Source organism: Charadrius vociferus, unplaced genomic scaffold (genome assembly GCF_000708025.1).
Source record: "Charadrius vociferus isolate BGI_N301 unplaced genomic scaffold, ASM70802v2 scaffold478, whole genome shotgun sequence".
Lineage (NCBI taxonomy): Eukaryota > Metazoa > Chordata > Aves > Charadriiformes > Charadriidae > Charadrius > Charadrius vociferus.
Window position 1 is genome coordinate 339159 of NW_009650063.1, and position 14846 is coordinate 354004.

At 40.5% G+C, this 14846-nt stretch overlaps 1 protein-coding gene across 2 annotated transcripts in view; it reads right to left on the reverse strand.

The window, feature by feature from the left end:
* Nucleotides 1-14846, reverse strand: part of SNX25 (sorting nexin 25) — a 76780-nt gene that overhangs the window by 47624 nt on the left and 14310 nt on the right. For both annotated transcript variants that reach the window (XM_009891771.1, XM_009891770.1), the window contains exons 3-4: nucleotides 6651-6823; nucleotides 5595-5781 (exon numbers count right to left, since the gene is read on the reverse strand). In XM_009891771.1, coding sequence (XP_009890073.1) covers nucleotides 5595-5781; nucleotides 6651-6823 — 360 coding nt within the window. The remainder of the gene's footprint in view (nucleotides 1-5594; nucleotides 5782-6650; nucleotides 6824-14846) is intronic.

A 14846-nucleotide genomic window follows, 5' to 3' on the forward strand; every position in this document is an offset into this window, starting at 1 on the left:
GAAGGCTGAAGCCTCCTCGAAAGTATGCTATTTCCGTGACTACTTATTCTCTGTTTAAGAAAAAGTCTATGGTCCCTAAAATATATTCCTCTTCTCCCATGTGTATTTCTTTGACCAACATTATTCAAATTCCCCCCATTCCCTTTCCCTCCTGTAACTCTTAGGATTTTGATTGTCTCTGCCTCTTTGTACAGACATACAGTTTTACATGTACAGCATATGCTCACTTACAACTACACTTCAGAGTTGGGTTTGTGGTTTTTTTTTCCTGCAGTAATCTTTATTCTACCCAACTCCTTCCATTACCAAGTTGAAACGTGAGAACCTGTTTGCAAAACTTTAGTTCTTGTAACCCTATTTGCTTTTGCCATTACTCTATCTTGGTTGTTTCCAGCCACCACCACAGTTTTTGCCCAGTCCTTCAGAGGAAGAACAGTCCCATAGTGAGGGTGATATTTTCGTGTGTAGAAGTCCCACAGTTAATCCCCTGCTCAGACACAGACTTCCCAAATTATTCTGGGCAGCACACTTGGATTTTTGGTGCCTTGGTTATGTCATCTGTAAATAGGTTATAAACAACACTCATTCATCTCAGGTATTGTAACTCGGAACATTATGAATTTATCGAATAAGGTACAGACGACCAAATAAATACTGCACAGGGACGGTAGTTTCCACTTTTACCTTGCAACTTCTTTCCTTCCAAATGTATGCCCATTTGTCCACATTCACAGATTACATCATCTCTTTTTTTCTGTTCCTCATTATATTACCTTAAGGAAGGGAGATGCTCCAAGGTACATCCTCAAAGATACTATTTAGCCTGTTCCCCTTAAGCACTGGGCTCTGGCTGTAACTCTGGCAGGTCCTGCTTGATTAACCTGATCTCCTTCTATGACAAGGTGACCCGCTTAGTGGATGAGGGAAAGGCTGTGGATGTTGTCTACCTAGACTTTAGTAAAGCCTTTGAAACCCTTTCCCACAGCATTCTCCTGGAGAAACTGGGTGATCGTGGCTTGGACAGGCATACTCTTCCCTGGGTAAAACTCTGGCTGGATGGCCAGGCCCAAAGAGTGGTAGTGACTGGAGTTAAATCCAGTTGGCACCAGTCACAAGTGGTGTTCCCCAGGGTTCAGTACTGGGGCCGGCTTTCTTTAATATCTTTAGCAATGATCTAGATGAGGGGACGAGAGGAAATGGCCTCAAGTTACGCCAGGGGAGGTTTATGTTGGATATTAGGAAAAAGTTCTTCACAGAAAGGGTTATCAAGCATTGGAACGGGCTGCCCAGGGAAGTGGGGGAGTCACTGTCCCTGGAGGTATTTGTGTAGCTGCGGTGCTGAGGGACATGGTTTAGTGGTGGACTTGGCAGTGTTAGGTATACAGTTCGACTCGATGATCTTAAAGGCTTTTTCCAAACTAAATGGTTCTATGATTTGGTACTCAATGAGAGTGCTGTTCATCACTGCACCACAAAACAACCACCCTGGCTACACTGCCAGACCATGACCCATTCTCCCTGAAAAGCCTGCTGCAAATCTTCTAGCTGCCACATATTCTGAGGTGCTGGTGAGTAATCGTCTAAGGAAGTTTCAAATGTGATGTATTAATTTTCTTTTCAAGAAGTGAACTGTACTTGATAAACTGGACCAATCATGTGCTCACATCCACATTACTTCAAACTTCCCACTCTTATCTCTTCCCTATTCTTTGTTAAATTCATCCCTTTCCATCATTTCTTAAGTAAAAAATGACACAAAAGCAGTGATAATGGTCTTTCTTACCACGAACTGCATAGCAACCTTTTGCTGCTATACTAATAAATAACAGAATAAATATAATGCTGATCTTGAGACCAGAATGAAAACTATCCACCAGTTTATTTCCTTATCACTACTTATTCTCAGCTATGTCTCATCATGTCTTATCTCTAGTCTTTTCTGGCAGAGCAAGTAAATTCGTTCCACATCTGATGCAGAAGAATTAATCTTTTTTTCCTTATTTGTAGCAGACTTCCAGTTTATCCACGCTAACTTAAATGTGAGGGGAAATGAAGGTGAAACTTCACTGTATAAACTTTTTCTTCCTGAAAGAAACAGGGACAACATACTTTGTGGAGACTTAATAAAACTGAAATAAAACTCTGCCTCCATTCATGACAAGCAGCAACAAAGGTAAACATTATAAAGAGTGACTTTGAAGGATGTTTGTAGACAACTATACAATGGTCCCTTCTCTGGAAGCTTTGTTGGTTTGGGTTCCCTCCCTCCCCCCCTCAACAAATCGAAATTTTCAGACAGCAAAGGTATGAAAGTGGAAAAAAAAGAAAAAAAAAAGACAAAATAGCTCCTCAGAAATTAGCAAATTACTTTTTATGAAAGCAAAACCCTTATAAAAATGAAAGGTATGTTTCCACAAAAACAACAGAGAGAAGTTCTGCTAAGAGCTAAAGTGACCAAATTTTAGAGGTCCATATTAATGAACTGTGAATTCAAAAGTATCTCCAAAATTAATGATAAGTAGTTCCTGCATCATTTAAATAAGTTCTAAAAATAAAATCCATAAAAGCAACGCAGAAAATCAATACAATATTTCTTCTTAAGGTAACGCTTCGAAGCAAGGAGAGAAAAAAAGATTTAGAAAATCCTAGTACTCTTACTAGCCTTTCAGGGAGAGCTATCTGCAAGGCAGAGAGCTGGTACACTTGCTTACAAGGAGATCCAACACACACAGCCTCCCACTCTGATTTCCTGACTATGAGCAACAAACACCTTTCACTCACAGGTTTCCACTGACCCAGCTGGGGATTTTTCCCTACTGGTTCCCTACCTGGTTCTAATGACAGGAAAGCCAAGCAAAACTCTGTTAATGAAATCGGTCTGGAAGGATACCTTATGGGACTCGTGCCCTGTAATGTCACGTGCATACATCAAGAAGCACCCAGGAGTCCATGCTTTCTTGACCATGGTCAGTCAAGAGTCCCAAGGAAATGTTTATCAGTGCCTCACGGCCTCTTTCATTGAGCAAGGTATTTTATGGTTGTTTTAGTAAGTACATAGTAACTAATCTGCAAAGATAAAGCATGGCAGGGACATTTAAAAAAAAAAAAAAAGTTTCCCAGCAACTGTAGTGCCTTGGGATAAATTTCCCTCAAAGTTAAGCCTACACAAAAAATTGTTACTACTTATATCTGTTCTTTACCAAGATGTTACATGGCAACATTAGGAGCAATAGGAGGAGGCTCACAGTTCATGAATGCTATGCACTGACTTAGAACAGGCACTGAAAAATTATTTCCAAGTAAAACCAAGAAAAGGGATTGATGATAAACAGATTATTATTTCCCAGAACAGCATCTAACTGGGAAACCTGTTTAAGTGCAACAGGCCAGTAACTTATTTTTTGTAGGCAGAGAACCGGAAGCATTCTCCCCACTCCCATCACTCCAACAGACTCTAACCCTTTCTCTCAGGGATAACTGCACAACAGCTTATTTGTTTCCTCCTCTTTAATCCCTTCTTTATAGGTTTTCGTGTGGTTCACTGTTGTGAATTACAACCTGAAATACCATTTAGTTTGTCCATCTAAAATAACACCCTTTTTTTTCATCCATATAGGGACCAGTGTTTGGTTTTCTTGACATAAATCTGTAAACTTTCACTGGTAAGTCATGAAAGCCTTGCAAAACACACTACACAACTTTTAGATGACTACAGGTTGGCCCACCTCTCTCTAGGTGCCCCCACGGTGTGGGAGAACAAAAAGAACAGGAACCCCTCCTCCCACAGGGGAACGCTTTTTAACCACTTTCCCAGAGACTGACTCTGTACAAACAGAGGGAAGGAAGGATGCTGCCTCCAAAATCAAATACCATTTCTCTTCAAGAAGAAGATACATTTTCTCAGACATTTTCCATTCAAATATTCATCAGCTCAGATGGATCAACATTTTGTAGGGTGTAGAGCAACACGTTTCAAGATGATGGTAGCTGGACTCCACAGGCTAGAAAGGAAGAACCTAAGTGCAGCCAAAACCACATTATTTCATAAAGCAAATTCGCTATCTGGTATTAAAGAACAAAATTTAAGTGACCTATCAGCTAAAAAGAGAGCACATTGAGCATTAATGTGCCTGAAAAACAACAACAGAAGAGTTAGGTTTCTTTTGAAACAAGCAGATCCATTAGTGTGATTATGCTAATAAATATGATGTCAATTAGGTTTTAGACAGAGTCTAATAGAGACTAATTTCTGCTCTCGGGAAAGGCACGCTGGCCCACAGTAAAGAGCAAATTTTACAGCAGATGAACAATAAGTAGCCAAGCAACAAAATCATTTCACCATCACCTAAATGTATTTTCCTATCTCAGAAATGCAAGTGGTTTCAGAATCAAAGAAAAGAACAAGAGAAAGTAAGATGCTATTTATGCAGCCCACATACTCCCTCTCAGTAAACCATCACTTGGCCTGATCAAGCCAAGTCTAATAGAAGGTCTGGGTCACAACAGATGACACGAAGCACACAAAACGGGATCAATGTACTTTCAGATGTTGCTGCAGCCATTTAGGCAGAGAGAAAGCTGACCCGCAGCAGCAGCTGAAGGGAGTTAGGGAAGAGGAAAAAGTAGCAGTTCTGGTTGATGGTAACAGATTAGGACAAACACTCTGGAAATGGCTTCAACAGTTCTCTGACGCTTTGGTGCGCTCAACAAAACCAGCTCAAGGACATCTAGGGAGGTCCTACAACAGTAATATATCTGCTCCCAGCTTCCCAGTCGCTTGTTTCTTACCCTTTCACTTATATCAGAAATCAGAGAAGCAGCAGCTCAGCTATAAAGATAAGGCAAGCCTAAACATCTCGTACTTGGGCAAACAGCCCTGAGATGCAAGTAGTGTTGCATGTTACGATGAAAGATTGAAGGAAAGAGAGATGAGATTTTTGCGAGGAGAGGGAATTAGTATGAAAGTGAGCACGTGCTATGTGCATTAGAAAACAGGAACATCAAACAAACTCATGATATGTAGGAGCTCAGTGGTTTCTTTCGGTCCTTAAGGAATTCTTCAGACTTCATCAACATGTTTGAGAAGGATGCAATTGGGAAACACCTCCCTGTAACAGTCCAGGACAACCTCTGATCCAGTGCTGGAATTCAAAACACTTCTTCCCATGTCACAGAATGACAGCAAGCTACTCCGAATGCCCCGTGTCCATAGGGTCACTACGGTTCACAGTCCCCAGACTGCCATGGCCAGCCATGCTTCATAAAGATAATGAGGAGATAACCACACATTGGTGGAAATTCAACATATTTCATCTAACTCCACAGACGCAAGCTGTAAAGTCAGTACAGTCATCTCCAGTATACCACTAAGCAGTTTTTTTTAACATTTTCTACCACTGAACTAAAAAGCTGACTATATTAGAGAGTTAATGAATGTTGTGGCTTATCATCCTTACTGTCTCTGCTTCCCCAAAAGAAAAAGGAATCTAAAATTGAATTTAAAAAGAGAAATCACAATTCATTCAAATCTCAGCAATGGACTGGCAAAAGAAGCATGTTTAGTTTTGAATGAGCTACAGTGAAACATTAAATACCTCAGTTGTTTCAGGAACTCAACATCGGAGCTGCTGTTAATGAGCTTGATGAACTCCTCATAAGAAGGAGCATATGTGTAGTCTTTCTTCTGATGCTCATTCATCTGTTCTCTGTACTCCAGCTGGCTGAGTAGCATTCGGTTTATATAATCTGGATCACTCAGCAGTTCCACCACTGGTTTCAGTACTGGAGAGGAAAAATATTTTAAAACAAAATCCTTATGCTGAAGAATAACTGCTGTCCTTCAAAAGAAAATTGCAGATAAAAGGCAAAAATAAATATGCAAGTTGATATAAATCCAAAACCAGTCTTCTGGACTACATAGTACATCTGAGACTGGATGTACCTTCTTGATAAAACCGTTCAGTCTACTACACAAATTGCTGTACACTGACAAAGCTGAGCTCTATTTGGAAAATTCCAAGTGTTTTTGTTCTTTCTGCTGTGTGCCTTGAAGGCTATGACATTACAGCCACTATAAATGAAAATTAAAAGTAAACTGAACGCATAATATACTTGAGATTTCACAATTTCTGAATTTTACTTCAGTGACATAAAAAGTGACTAGTAGATTTATAATCAGATTAAAATAAATTGTAGCTAATAAAAAGCAAAACAGAAACCCTCAATTAAAAAAATCATACTGGATAAATCAAAGTCTAAAAAAAATCTGGTATCATGATTCAGTTATAATCACATCCTGAAGTCTATGGATTCTATGTGTCTGAATAAAATATAAAAGGCCAGAATTATTCACATCATCACTATAAATGTTGCCATCGAAGACTGCAAAAGTGTTCCTCTATGAAAAAAATAGAAGAATGGAACAGAAAAATTGTGTTTTATCCTGAAAGGTGCTAAACAGTCTGGCATCAAGTCAAGAGAGTCAAGTAAGTATACGCTTGATTTTGAGAATACAAAGTATCGTACTGGTTATCACAGAAATTAAATTTCAGGATTTAAAAGCAGAGCATCAAGACTTATACATAATGAAGTCTGCAATGACTATTATTGTACAGGTGCAAATGGTTAATCATCTCTGATCTTTGATCTACCTTTTGTTGCAAGTATTTCTGCAAGGACTATGCGCAAGCTGACAGACTGGACATCCTTTGAGGGTAGGAGACAACACACCAGAATTTGAGAACATTTTTGCAGGAATCTTACTTCTTCATCAGAGCTCCTCAAGCATGGGTGCAGCAAAAAAGGTCTCGGTGGATCTTCCTGCCTATGAGGAAAAACAACAAAAAAAGAAAGGAAAAAAACAAGAGAGAACTTACATACGACTTGCATCATGATTAGTCTCTAATTGATAAAATATCCATTATCAGGAAAGTGACTTCAGTAAAGAAACATTTTAAACCATGTATTGGTTCAAATTCTGCTAATTTTTCTTAGTGATGTTAAGATATGTTTCCAAATTCCTTTGTCATGTCAATGCTTTCACCTGCAAAAATAGAAATACAGTATTTTAAAACTGCATCCAATAGAGAGAGTCCAGAAAGTGGGAGGAAAAAAGTGGCTCTGAACAAAAAACCAAATTGTTCCATCATTGAACTTACAGTGAAATTCTGTCCAGTTTTTCAGAACAATCGACAAGACAAACTCAAGAAGTAAATACATTCTTGTAGAGCAAACTAATTCTAAACCTGAACCTTTAAGCACAGGATTTGGGATCACATCTAGTTTGAGAAACAGGTCTACCTGTTGGATACTGAAGTTATTACCTTTCCTTTGTTACTGGCAAATAAATCTCCCAGTAAATAACTGGCCTGTTTGACCTGAGTTTTCCTGGAATAACAGTTTTCAACTTGCCACCTGTAGGCTACATCAAATTGGTCTGTGCAAGACACCTATACAGTAACAGCCTTGGCATTATCAGCCGTCTACACTGTAAGTGGAAAACCAATTTAGAAAAAGATCAAAAAAACCCACCCACAGATTTAGAAAGAGGGTGGAATCACGATGGCAAACAGAGAATGGTGAATTGACTCCCACAGCGTAAAAAAACTTGGCCAGACAAGCCCCCTCAGTAGTTCAGCAAGTGAGAACTGACCATACTGTTACCAGTATCAGTGGGGTATATAAAGAGTGAAAGTGAAAAGCACGAAACTGCAGGGGCTCAGCGTGTGGGTTCATGCTCACCCCAGGGGGGTGAGAGGCCCCGGACTCTGCTCAGTCTGACAGGTCTGAACCTGCATCTTCCAAGTCCCATCCAAGTCACCTCTCGGCCAAATCACAAATTTGGGGAGTCACCTCTTGGCCAAATCAAGTAACAACACTTGCTTGGATCTGAGAATCTCAGGCATGCAGAGATCACAGAACCATTCAGAAGAGACAAGAGCACTTGCCTCAAGCTGAGTCCTCTGATCAGAAGCAGGCTGAAGCTGGAACACGCTCAAATTTCATACTAATAAATCACCACAGATAAAAAAAAGTAACTAGGGAACAAAGTCACAGTTTTCCTCCATCATCCTAAATGCTTCAGAGTCAGGGTTCATCTTGCCTCCCTTGGGTGGAGTCAGACCCTTGCCTTTGGCTAGCGCTGGTTCAGCTTCAAGATGGAGCAGGAGAATACTCTCAGCCAGAATCACTCTCAGCCTGCTGGGGAAGGCATTCGTTATCATCCACTCATTAACTGTAAGGGTTATGCAAGCTGGATACTAACTGATGGAAGAAATTCAAAATTTCTTGCTGTTTTCACTTACCACTTGGTGAAAGAATTAGGCTCCTAACTTAAAGGAAGTACATCAGGCCTGGAGTTAGGACAGGTACAGCGTGCTACACTATGTAGTAATATATTATACTAATATACTCCTTTTCCTGCCACCGAACAGGCAGATAGGTCCTCCCAGCTCCTGGCAATCACGGTAGGTGCATTTTGGGAAGATGGCAAGACAGAGTCTTTCAGAGCTAAGAGTGAAGGGGTGGTTGTGCCTCTGCTGCAGCATGAGGCACTGGGTGGGCGCTGTGCACTACCGAACGTGCACAGCAACGTGCTGCTGGATGAGCAAGCCCATGATAGCACACTCTGTGGTATTTGCAGAACCCTCACAAACAGCCCTTCTGATCACAGCTCTGAAAGAAACAGGGAGCAAAACATCGCCGTCTTGATTTTGTGCCCAGTACTGACCAGTTCATCTCCTCACAGGTGCCAATGGTTTGCTAGACTTCTCAATGTTTGACTGGACGTGCCAAGGGAACATCCAGTCCTTAGTGCAGGTCACAGCAACACCTTTTCTTTATAAAAAAATAGCTGTAGAAGCAGAGACAAGGTGCCCTAGCAGTTCTTTCATGGCCACATGCCTGATGTGCTTGAATCACAGATTTGCAGTTTAACAGCAAGGTGACCGTGCCAGTGCTTTCAGCGAGACAGACGTAGAGTCACCTGAGAGGTACTGTGGCAGCCAAAAACTAGCCAAAGTCCAAAGGCAGCCAGGACTAGCCTTCAGTAGAATGCTCAAAGGTGCTACAAAGGCTCAGATCTGTCACATCTCATACCAGTGCCTCCTCCCATTGTCTGTAACATCTGCTTCTCTCCCAGAGCTAGAGGCTGCTGTCCTGGTTAGACTCAACCAACCGTCACTCACAGAGCTGCTCCAAGCCCGTTGCCTCTGTGTGAGAAAAAGTGACTAAGAACTGTATACAGTCAAACCGAGAGTTTTGTGTTAGGCATCGCTATGTGGCCACTAGTGACAGGCAGCACTGTCTGGTTTTTGCTAGTCAGTCCAGGAGGGGGCAAATATGTTGGAATAGAAACAATACCCTAATAATAGCTCTACTTCTGTTCTAATAATACAAAACATTTGTCTCAAGGTGACCAAAATTAGGTTTTTAATTAATTTTCAGAACAACAAGAACACAGAGATGACGTTTGGTTGTGATTTGACTGAAGCCTCTTATTCAATCCCAAATCAAATGCTTTGTTTTCAAATGTGGATCATGGAGGAAGTTTCAATTGTTACGAGTAAGACAAATTTCAAAATAAGTCCCTCGGAAAAGCTTGGATCCAGATACTCTCTTCTTCTGAGGAGCAGTGTTTTATGAAGATGATGTGTAGTCTTCATTATCAGCCAGCGCAGGTGGTGCAGTTGCCTGAGCTCAGAAAGCTGTTTATCTTGTTCTGGTAGGATCTTTTCTCTCTGGCAGCTGAATACCTATCTATTTTCCTCAGTGCATTTCCATTCCCCTTGCATATTCCAGACATATCCTACAGCCTTCTCTAGACTGCATCAAACACTCCCCATCACATGCTCTCCCTAAAGGCATGTATTATTTATCCAAACCCAGACACGTCCCAGTCAAACTACCAGCAGACAGAAAGTCTGGGTCATTTATGTACAGCCACCTCTCATTGGGGAAGTAAAGTCTTCCTTCTCTGGACAAGTTGGTCCACCCAAAGTCAGCCACTCCAAAACACAGCCAGATGCACACATAAAATGCTGGCAAGCAGGATGACTTACAGCAAACATCAGTTGGCTAGCAGCAATCTAACCTCTCCTAACAACTGATTCCCATGCATTAAAAACAATGATACAGAGTTAGAACTAAAAGCCAGTGGTGACTGCTTTTTTTGCCTGTGAACATACAAACCCCATCCTTTTTGGACACACCTTATTTGTGGGACATCCTGCAAATGATTAGATCACGTTATGCTTTCATAATATGTGCAAAGCAGGAAACAGAGACACAATGCACATAAAATTTCACTAAACTGAGATTAGTCGTCTTTGCCTTCAGCATCTCTCTACAAGTCTCCTGAGGAACGCCAGTCTGTTTGGGACTGCAAACACCCTGGAGCATTAACTGCACCTACACTATCATCCATGCAAGAGAAATAATTTCTCATGATCTTTGTCTCCCTATTGTACAAATTTATTCCCAGTCAACAGCCAATACATACAGCTTGGCTGAGCTGGACCTACGCCAGGACTTTTTCTGATACACAGTCAACAGAACCCAAAGGGAAAATGGAACAGAACAAACAACTAGAAAGGCAAATATTTGATTCTTACCCATCTAATTTGTCTAATGTGTTCCTGCCTACAGGAATGTAAGGGGAGAGTGGAGTTGCATACTCTCCAGTTGAGTTGACAGGCCATTTAAGAAGAGTTTCAATTTTTTCTGGAATTATCTCCATTACCTAAGAAGACACGACTCTCTAGAAGAGGGGTTCTTTCAATTTTTTTCCTAGCTAAAGTGTACCTAAAATGTGATCTAAAAAGCAAAAGGGCACAGAACCCCACCAGATTTGTATGCAAAGAATAGAGAAACAAAGTCTTCAGGAAATTCAACTCTAAACAAGCCTTGCATATCAGTGCCAAGCAGTTGTGTCAACAAATCCTGCAGTTTTCATTGCTCTTTGGGCAAGAGAAATAAAGGGGAAACTGAAAACAGGAGAGGAAGCTGGGCGGGGGCGGGGTGGGGGGCTTAACAGCTACAAAATAAATCAATATGCAAAGTGGTAAAACAGACAAGACAAGACATCCAGGCTTATATCTTCCTTTGCATTTATACACGAAGCATTACATCTCTATTTACTTCAATATAACTACTGATCAGCTTGCAGGGAAGATATATGGTGTGTAAGATCACAGCATCCCTCGTAACTCGGGCTTCCCCCTCCCTGATACCCATAAAAAAGGGAGCAGTGAGCAATCACAGAAGTGTTAACACCATTGCTCACCTACCAAACTATGTCTGTTTACTATCCTGGAGCAGGAGCTAAGATGTCCTGATCAGGCATATTCTTAAGGCTCGATATAAAACCTAGATTTTCAACTCATGAGAACGTGATCAACAGTAAAGAAATGCATTGTTCATTCTGCAGAGACCAACAGGAAAAGCAGAAACTTAACTGAAATCCACATGCATGTACACAAAGCAGAGTGCTGCTGCATCCCTCCACTGTCAATAAAGATGCTAAGTACTATTAAATAACCCAAATAGTAACATAGGCATTATTTATCTTCCTAACGGATTTTGAACATGTGTTATTAGGTCTGCGTGGTTGGATTTTCCAAACAAAAGGTCACATAGTAATCACAGAAAACTCTTCACTAAAACTGTGCGTAGATATTTTTAGAGAGCGCTTTGAAAGCCCAGCCAATTATCCATAAATTCTGAGCACAACTGTGTGCAGTGAACTAATATAAATGTGGCACTCTAGCAAACAGTTCCAAAACAGACATGATACAAGCTTTGTAAACCAGGCTCATTTAATCTGCTTTAGGCGATAGAAAAATAATGGCAAGTGGCAACTTAATTCATTTGTGTCTTCTTGAACAATCAAGACTGAAGTAATAGTGACATATATTGGTGTATCAAGATGCAGGTGACTTCAGTGATTTAAAACAGTAGACAGAACTCGTGCTTTATACAGCACGCTTACAGGTATTTATATTCCTCTCTGGTATATATATCCCTCTTCAGTCCCCCATGAGCTACAATGCCAGCCTTAACCTTACATAAGTTTCTTTTCCATAATTTTCATTTTACAAAATCTTTAAGCCTGCTCTGAACTTTTAGCACTATCCAATGCTATTTCATGGCATCAGAAAGCAAAGGCATTTCCTTCATCTGCCCCCAAAACCAGTGGAAGATCAGGCAGCGGTCTCTGAATATAGATCCATGGGTAGGACCTTCCAAAGCAAATTCCTTTGTACCAGGTCTGTTCCAAGCAGTACTTTTCCTTGGGACCAAACTGACACCTACCGCTACTATCCCCTACTCTGAGATTGCTTCATGCAATTACGGAACGTGTATCCTGCTGCAAGTCATCAATACTATTGACTTTACCCTAACTGCTGCAAACCTGAGAGTTCATCCAGCACAGCCAATTTTCTTTGGTACTCCTCAAGACAAGCAGTTAAAATGTTACCAATGTTACAAAAATATCATCATTTCCTTCCCATGCTATAACTAAGCAATTCTGAGCCAGTATCAACACCTCTTTAACAATTCCTCATTTCTCAGGAATGCAGGACCCAACAGCAGTTCTGTAATACTGGACTATCTTCTATGATTGGGCTTCCAGGTTTCCCAATCCAGGGACCTCACGGAATCTCTTTTTACCTAGGATCTACTCTAGATACCCACAGTTTTAATTGGGACCATCTGGTTAACTCCCTGTATTGTAAAGACTCATTACAGTCAGGAGTATTAAAAGACTCTTGGTATTTATGGTTGGGTGTAAGCTCCTGACTCGAAAAATTGTCTTTATTTTTATAAAGTCTCAACCCTCATGATGGCATGGAAGAGCTTAAAAATGAATCCTAAAAGGGGTGAAAAAAAGTTAAAAGCCAGCCCCAAAGTTATCATCTACAATGTCCACGCAACATGGGACTTCACAGGTTTGGGGTTGGCAGTACCACTGGTTCAAGGGCAAGACACCCCAGAATAAGTACACTGATTGGGAGACATGCATAACAAGGAGCTTATGACAAACAAAATAAATCTGTCTGCTTTGAAACTACGAAGCAAAAAAAAACCAACAAAATAACCCACCAAAGAGTCCATAAAAACATTAAAAACTTCACAGGAATTATGTAAGGGCCCTTTCTCTTTAAATAAATAAATAAATCACAAAATGTTCTCTTCAGCCTTGCTATTTCTTTAATTAGTCTTTCAAGAGAGAGTCTTGCAGAGTTACATTTAAGTCTCAATCAGTGCAACTGTTAGCTGAAGTGCACATGCAACTCACTCTAAATGACTTTCATCAGTACATTCAACACTTACCACGCGCTTTCATTAAACTGATTCTGAGAACTACCAGAACCACATGCAGGCTGCATCTCTTCACCTGTAACGCCCTCAGATCTCTAAGCTTCTTGACAGTGCAGCAGAATGAAAACTGCCTGATCTATTTGAACTTTCTAAGAAATAAACGAAACAAATTTAGACCTTTACAATCCAGCATCATAAGCACACCTGAAAAAAAAAGCACCTACTAAAAAACCCCAACTCTCTGAAAACAAACCACACCAAACACAAAAAAGCACAACAAAAAATAAGGACAAAGCCAACACCAAAATTTCCACAGCTGCCGTTTTCATCAAGATACATCAGCAAGTTTTATAAATCACTTTACCTAATATTTCCTACGAAGATAACCATAACATTTACACATGTCACAGTTACCTCTTTCAGGAAAAATCATTCGACATGTCATGTTAATAACAAATGCAAATAATGTATGAATGGCTTACAAGTTGTGATATGACCGTATCAGCACCAGGAGGTTCTAATGAGTACTGAAGTGTCTAGATCACACTCACTCATTAACAGGAAACTCAAACTTCCCACACTGAAGCTTGAAGGCAATGTTGAGCTTTAGATCTGGTGCTGTCCATGAGTTAACTCTATTAACGTACTCAGATCTTGACTTTTCTCGACTATTTTTTTCTCAACACTGTCATACAGCTGCTCCCATTGCAATGAACATCCACAATTTCATACCAATCCTCCTGATACTCCTTTCCAGAGGATGAGTGTGATAAGCAGTTCATGGCATTCTTGGTTTACAGGTGGCAAATGGAATTATAAAACAAAACCGAGAACTGTGGGAGGTGTTCAGTAGCTAACTTGACAACTTGGATGCATCTATAGGATTAATCAAATTAAATCAAGTGCTTAAATTTCCTTTGCATCAATCTGCTCTTGATCAGTTTGTGGTGGCAGCACCTTTCATTTTTACTGAGTATCTTGTCACACTACATATTGTAATCACAAAAAATACAAGTTATATATCCTATACATGCAAAGGTATTCACATGGACCAAGAAAATTAAGAACTGAGTTGTCTTCTCCCTTTACCCTGTCAGTAACACATAGAAAACAAAAGGAATATTATCAGAACAGGTACAATACAAACTCAAATTCCCAAATTGCTTGTCATATTGATCACTCAAAGAGCAATTTTCCCACACCACTTCCCCCCCTTACACTTTCCATGGGTTCTGAACCAGCACTGGGAGTAGCCCGCAGCCCCCAAACACCCATTTTGCTAAGCCATGTGCAAGTCTGGGCACACACACACAAACCCACTTCTGAGCATCCCATCAGATGTCATGTAGCAGTCAGCTTGCCAGAAGCAGCCTGCAACACCACATATGCACATTTGCAGAAACCAATTCTTCCTCTGCCTTTGGGATCAAGGTGCCCCAGCTGTAGGTTAGAGACAGAGAACATTCCCAACCAAAAGATGTAGGAGAAAAAAAAAATCAAAAACCAAAAATCAGTGTCACTGTGAC